Source organism: Rhincodon typus, chromosome 29 (genome assembly GCF_021869965.1).
Source record: "Rhincodon typus isolate 14 chromosome 29, sRhiTyp1.1, whole genome shotgun sequence".
Classification (NCBI taxonomy): domain Eukaryota; kingdom Metazoa; phylum Chordata; class Chondrichthyes; order Orectolobiformes; family Rhincodontidae; genus Rhincodon; species Rhincodon typus.
In genome coordinates this window covers 9,716,176-9,723,516 of record NC_063360.1, presented here as the reverse complement: position 1 = coordinate 9,723,516, position 7,341 = coordinate 9,716,176, and the positions used below count along the sequence as shown (strand labels likewise).

The following is a 7,341-nucleotide window of genomic DNA, read 5'->3' as shown; positions in this document are numbered from 1 at the left end:
CCTTGTTACGTCAGATTCTCCAGAATCTGCAGTTCCTGCTATCTCTGAAACACCATTCCTCATACTGGCTGTTTTTAACTCTAATTTTGAACATAGCTCATCGAGCTGATACAGTGTGAATGGCTGTGGTGCCATCAGGAATGGAACTCTCAGGGTGGGAGTTCAATATGTGGCAATGGTCTGTAAGGGACAGGAACAGGAGCAGATGTTAAACCTGCCAAACCTCTTTCATTATTCCATGTTATCTAGAGCTTCATCTCCACTTTGCTGTCTGTTCCCCATAGTCCTTTATATGCAGAGATATCCCAGCCTTGAATATGTTCAATGATGGAGCAACAACAACCATCTGGTGTAGAGAATACAAATGATACAAATTCTTCAAGTGAAGAAATTTCTCCTTATTTCAGTACTATTTTGGATCTTGACAGAGGGATGGTTTTGCTAATTTTGGTAGGAGATAGAGGAAGAGATGATTGAAGAACAGGAATAACATTTCGACAGTGCAAAATCTGTTACATGCAGTAATTGGTATGATAGTCCTGTAAAATTATGAAGTCCTGTCAAACCATCTGCAGAAAGTTATTGGCTTCTGGTTTTCATAGATGAAAGAAAGATGAAAATAATTGCTGGTAACAGTAAACAAAGTTTTTGTCTTCAATCAATAGTATTTCATTTACTAATTATTGAGAAGATTCGTACACTATATTGAATTTTTTTTTTTTTTTTATTTTTACCTAACTTTTCCTTGAACAGCCTCCTTCCATTCAGACAAGCCTAATAGGACGCCAGCCAGCGGATCCCCCTGTGAGTAGGGTAGCTAATGCCCGATTTTTAGTTCTGATGGATGAAAAGACATCAGTCTTTCTGTTAAAGGGGCTCTTGCAATTTAATAAGGATTAATGGTTGTTTGTTTAATGATGATCAAAAACTCAACAATAATGTAAAGGACTTTTTTTTTAATTGAGCTATTTATCACTGGTTATTATCATTTATGTATTTCTGTTATTTGGTTTTAGGATGCACTGGACCTCGCTGTGAGTGAGGCCTGTGTGGGACAATTCTTGGGGAAGTTGCAGTGATAGTAATGATTGTATGCCCATGATCAACTCCCTCTGCTGTGCCACAATGGTATTTTCTGCTGTACACCAGTGGTTTTCAAACTTCCTGGCCAATGTTCAGAATTACACAATACTGCAAACCTCAAACAAACCACAAGGGTTATTAAATCTGTGCCTGTGATATTAGTGCATATGATCACCATCTTGAACCTCTTTTTCCTGCTTACTCTTAATGCTCCATTAGTTTTCTTGCTTTCAAACATCTGCCTAATACCTTGTTTGCCTAAAGATATTTAGGTGGTGGAGTAGTCCTGGGCTGTGTATCAAAATTTGAGTTTGAAGAATGCAATACATGCTTTTCCCTGCACAGTATGTCAATAATTGCATCTATCCTGGGTACTGTCACTGATCATAACACAGACTGGCATCCAGCTCAGTCCTTATGAAATCACTGATTTGCAAAAGGCAGTGACCACCCAGTTTTGAATAACAGTGGTCTACCCACCCCATACTTATCATTCTATTGTAACTCATTGTTCAAGTATTTACTTTTTCTATTATCTACTAAGTTTATTGAATTGGACTTTTGTATTTCACTAGTGGAACTAAATTTCTAGCATTATCACTGCAATAGTTGGAAAATGATCTGTTATTTATGTTAAAACAATACCACTGTGTTGTAGTAATAACCAAAGCTAAGCACTGGACTTTAACCTGGTGTAATCATGATAGACCTTGTACCTACATGTGTGGGTGATCAAGGTGTTTAGTCTGAAATAGTCACATGTACTTTCTATGACTCATGCAGAATCTTTACGTGTAGTGAATTGCCCCAAGAGTTAATGAATGCTGAGAAGCAATAGGGAGAAGATACCAAAGGCTTTATTGAAAACATTTGTATACTTTTGAAAGTAGCCAGGTTAGGAGTTAAGGAAAAGAATTATGTCTTGATCTCTGAAGTTGTATCTGCAAGATGCAGAAGAAAATGAGGAGAGAGTGTTCAGCAGGTGAGAGCCTGAGGAGCAGATGCAAACTGCATTTAGACCAAGTGGAGGTTTCGGAGATAGGTGATGAAGATTCACAAACTGGTAAAGTTGGATGAGGATTTCAAAAGTCAACTGTTGGATAAAATGGAGCCAGGACAAGAGGTTAAAAAAGTATGATAAATGAGTAGGATGTGGTGCAGGTTTGGATGGACTGTGGATATTTTGGAGCAAATTAAGGGCACATTAGAGAGCGGGCATAAAGATGATGAAACCCTCATGGAAGCTGATGAGGAGGAGATAAAGATGAAGGTAGCTTGTGATGTATCAAGTTGCAGAGAAGCTAGACTGGCCTTATATTTGACCACTTCACCTGTCCAAGTACATTTAATATGGTGATCTAGTAGAATGTCACTGAATGGTTTGAATTAGATTGGTTAGTAAAAGTTTCAGAATTCATGTCATGACAGGCACTGGCTTCTGTCATAATGCAGCCAACAAATTGCCTGTCAGATATCCATGTAGCTCAATTTTGTTGAATATAGTTTCTTGTGCAGTTTTGACAGTTTCAAACAAGTTGCTTCATTTAATTGCATGACATTACACATTTTAATTTAACTTTTTGACAAGTTTAGGAAGCCTCTACTTCCCCATTTTTATTTCTGCTTTTCACTCTTCATGTTTAATGTTAGCTTCATGATTTCCCTTCTCTGATCATGACATTTGATCCCAACTTTTACAAGACTACTGTTCCCCACCCATTGCTGAGATTAGGAAATCAATGCGGTGAGCAGAATGAATCTGTGTCTCTCTTTCAAGGGTTTATAGGTGTTAGAGATGGTTTCACATTCAAATCTTGGTGTGTGATCTGTTGCCTTTCTCACCTGAACCTTTAAATTTGTCTCAGTGCTCCTGGGTTATGTGGAAAACATTAGTCAGTCTTCACAGCTGACTGTTATCCATTGATGAAATGTGGATCGTTGTGAGTTGATTGTTAATTGTGATGCAACAATCAAATATTTGTCTAATATCTTGGAACTATATCTCAGCAAGAACCAGTGCTGTCAAAAGGAAGAGGAAAAGAAACTTTTATTCATGAATTGTATTTTGTTTTGTGTGTAGCACACCTAGACCAGCCATGCTGCAAGGCGCTGTATGATTTTGAGCCAGAGAATGAAGGAGAACTTGGCTTCAAGGAAGGTGACACCATCACATTGACCAATCAGATCGATGACAACTGGTATGAAGGAATGCTGCATGGCCAATCAGGTTTCTTCCCTGTCAACTATGTGGATGTGCTGGTCCCACTACCTCAGTGAGTGCTGAACTGGACACCGGATACAGATGTGGAGAGAGGGAGACTTTCAACATTCCTTTTAATTTAAAACACTAGTCCACTTCCATGGGTTGTTTCTCACAGTGCAGTGTTACATTGCGTGCAATGCATCATCATTTTATTTTTGAATTGACAAATATTTGTTCTATGTTAATGTAAGTGCAGCTCCAGTTACTCAGCATGTATTGCAATATGGTTGTGAGAGGTCAGCATTTAGTTCAGTGGATCCTTATGTGTAAGCTGTCCAGTTCTAGCAAAGTGAAAGGGCTGATATTAAGCATTTGCTTTGCAAAGGGAATAGCTGTGACAGTTATTGCTCCCAGTGTATGAGGTGCCCTTTCTACACTGCTCATCGGTTAAATTAGTCTCAATTGCACGGTTGATGCACGTGATCATGGGTCACACACATCACCTTCGTTTTAAACATATCTTTGTAATTACTGTGGTTCCCAATTCATTTGAACGTAGGGGTTATATCGATGTAATTTACGCTGTACAATGACTTGGGTTGTGCAGTGCACCAGACACTAGCCTTTCAATTCTTGTCTGGGTTCCTCTTCAGCCTGAACTGATAGGGTGGTTGTCTCCTCTGTCTGCAAACTAAAAGGATCATATCTGAAATGAGCTTGGCCAGGCCGAATCCAATATCTGCAGCAGTTAGCTGGCAATCATTCTCATTCTATGGGATACAATGTGACTGTTGTGGGAATTGGACAACCATCACACTAGTGGGGGATGCAGCACTGTGGTTGGAAGAAAGTGAATAGTCAGAGCCAAGTAGAGAGCTTAACCTTGGCTAACTATTGTGACACTGGGTGTCTGAAATGGAAAGTATCCAAGTGGTGATGTTAACCATTACAACTTAAGCCGTGAATTTAACAGGCTTTCTTTGCCTAACCCACCACTGCCTTCTATTTTCCCATGTTTACATTAACTATCCACTGTGGAAGAACCTAAGTTTAAGATGTGAATCAAAACAGGACTTTCATCCCTCTCTATTTTAAACTTAGCTATTTTTCCCGAACAATTCTGTCCGCTGGTTCGTGACAGATGTATTTTCCCCTCCCTCTCAGTTATGACCTTGTATAATTAGCAGGGGAACTTTGTGCTTCTATTCAAATCAATCATTACCTTTCTTAGAATAGGAAGAGGGGAATATAAGCCAGGTTTCTGCTCATGATCATTATCTGGCTGGTGAAGGTGTTTGCAGTGGCTGGGATGAGGAGAGTATGGAATCATGCTGTGTTGTGATAACTGCCATAGACACACAGTCCATTGACTCAGAAATGAAGAATAATACCTCCTTGAGTGAGGTTCTGGAAAGTGTCTGGTGTGCTTTGAATTGCACAACAGCAAGAATCAACACTTTGAAGAAAGGAAGAAAATGAGGAGGGGACAAGCATTCCTTTTACAAAAAAAAGCATCACTTCCACAACTGACCCAGCAATCAAATAGTTTGGACTGAACTCTTTGCAATCACCCCTGCACCCCAACCCCTACCCCTGTCTCTCATCCGCTCTCCAATCCATTATTAAATTGCAGGCCTGTAAAGACCTTTTTACTGAGGTTGAAGGTTTCTTACTGCTAAAATGGTGAAGTCTCATTCATGACTTTTGAGCAATTTGCACATCAAAGCTGGTGCTATGAATACTATCCTATGGTGTAAACACAACAAATCTGGAATTGTCCCAGATCTGTCATATAATGAGGCACATTTCAGTCTTTCAGTGAAATGGAGAGAGTAAGCAAGGGGTTACTCTCACATTCTTTGACTTCCCTAAGCCCTTATCCTGTTGCTGCTGCATCTGCTTTATGGATCCAAAAAAGGGTGTGCACAGGAACAGTTTAAAATTCTGACTTGTCCTTCGTCCTCCGTTCTCTCTTAACAAACACGTAGATAACTGGAATGAATTTTGTTTTCTGACAGACTTGAAATGTTCCCACTGTAATTTTCTATGGTCTAACTTTTAACTGTCTTTGTTTAATGATGAGCAAATCTCAGCTTCTGGTAACTCTTCCTGTTTTGACCTCCACGATGTTGAATGATAACCTGGTACAACACGTGCAGCATGCATCTGGCAGGCATCATGCTGTCACACTCCCATATTGACACTAGCTCTTTAACACTAATCATGATGTACCATATATCTGTCTAGTACTTTTTGATAGTGTTGTCAACTCATCGTGAACATTAGAAGATTGTGACCATACCTGTACTAATGCTTTATGAATTTGATCTATCTTTTGATAATTATAAAAGCCATGGGCTTATAACTCAAAATATGTATCTTTTTTACTGTTTAATCCTGCATGTAGATTTATGTTTAGTACAATTATAAACTATGTAGTGTTCTGTTCAGATTATGTAAAGATTATGTAAAGAATAAACAAATAGAAGGTAATAAGAGCTGGGATATCCCTAAATCTAAAGTTATTTTTTAGTTGGAGGGGATTGGTTTCAGAACAAAATGTTGAATATTAAATATGTATTTGACTAATGTTATTCCTTGCAAAGCTATGTGGCTTTGTGTACCAGCTTTGGTTGCAGCATTCTTGCATTTAGATGAGATTTCTTCACTTCAGAACTTGAGCACTTTATCCCTGCTGACATTCCAATGCAGTATTGATGGAGTGCTTTAGCGTCAGAAATGGCATCTCTCAGATGAATTGTTAAATTGTGGTCTCTTGTGCCTACTCCAGTGACCTATAAGGCCATTTGGTCACACTGCGACTGAGAGTAAATGAATACAAAAACAGATTGAGAGTGGTTTTACAAATATAGGAAGAGAACAGCTGAAGTAAACATTGGTCAAATAGAAGCAGAGTCGGGAGAAAATAAGAAGAATAAGGACAGAGATGTTGAACAAATACTTACTGTCTTCGTAAAAGATCCATGATACAGAGACAATAATCGAGGTGCTGAAGAGTGGGGAAATGAAATTAATTAGCATCTGATAAAAGGTATTGGAGAAACTTCAGGGAATAAAATTAAATAAATACATGGGACCTGTTGGACCTACTTCTTGCAGTTCTAAAAGGGAGCTGCAAAAACGGGATGGCCTGGTGTGATTTTTCATTGTCAACGTGATGTTGTGAAAGGAAAGATGTGTTGACAAATTTATTCAAGTTTTTTAAGGATAAATGGAAAGGTGTTAGAAAAAGGTTAATATACAAGCTAAGGGCTCGTTGTTGAAGTACATTAATAATGGTAATACATTAGCACAAATAAACCACTGGTTAACTAATAGGAAGCAAAAAATTGAGATAAACATGGCTTTGTCATCTTGATAAGCTGTGACTGAAGGAGGGCTGCAAGATTCAATGCTGGGGCCTCAGCTATTTACAATGTATTAAATGATTTGGACACAGACAGAATAATGTATCTTAATTTGCTGCTCATACAAAGCTAAGTGTGAATCCAAACTGTAAGAATGCAAAGCGACCTAGACCAGTTAAGTATGTGGACAACAAGTAGCCAGATAGAGTGTAATGTCGGTTAATGAGAGGTTATTCACTTTGGCCATTAGAATGGAAATGCAGTTTTTTGAAAGTCGTGGAACCTGTTCAGAGGGATGAAGACCACAAAGTTAGCATGTGAGTACAGCAAACAATCAGGATACCTTTACTGTAAGGAGATTGGAATAAAAGAATAAGGAAGACTTGCTACAACTGTATGGGATTTTGGTCAGACCACCCTGGTATGCTACATGCAGTTTTGGTTGACATGCTTAAGGAAAGATATACTAGAATTGGAGGTAGTAGAGTGGAGCTTGCTGAATTGGTTACTGGGATAAGAATGTTGGGCTATCATGGGATGAGTATTTTTAGCCATATCTTCATGCATTCCATATCTTCATGCATTTTCTTCCCGTTTGGAGAATAACAGGAAACTGGTGGAAGGACTCCTGACTGATTATTAGCCTGTTGCACTATTCCATGAACAAACTCCTTCCAATGCCAACAA

The 7,341-nt window shown here is 38.7% G+C and overlaps 1 protein-coding gene across 2 annotated transcripts in view; it reads left to right on the top strand.

Moving 5' to 3' along the window:
* The window catches only part of sh3gl1b (SH3-domain GRB2-like 1b), a 69,353-nt gene extending 63,569 nt beyond the window's left edge, over window positions 1-5,784 (top strand). The window contains exons 9-10 of one of the 2 annotated variants that reach the window (XM_048614068.1): window positions 754-804; window positions 3,164-5,784. In XM_048614068.1, coding sequence (XP_048470025.1) covers window positions 754-804; window positions 3,164-3,360 — 248 coding nt within the window. In that variant the 3' untranslated portion in view covers window positions 3,361-5,784. The remainder of the gene's footprint in view (window positions 1-753; window positions 805-3,163) is intronic. The other variant, XM_048614069.1, reaches the window with a different exon arrangement.
* The last annotated feature ends 1,557 nt before the right edge of the window (window positions 5,785-7,341 follow it).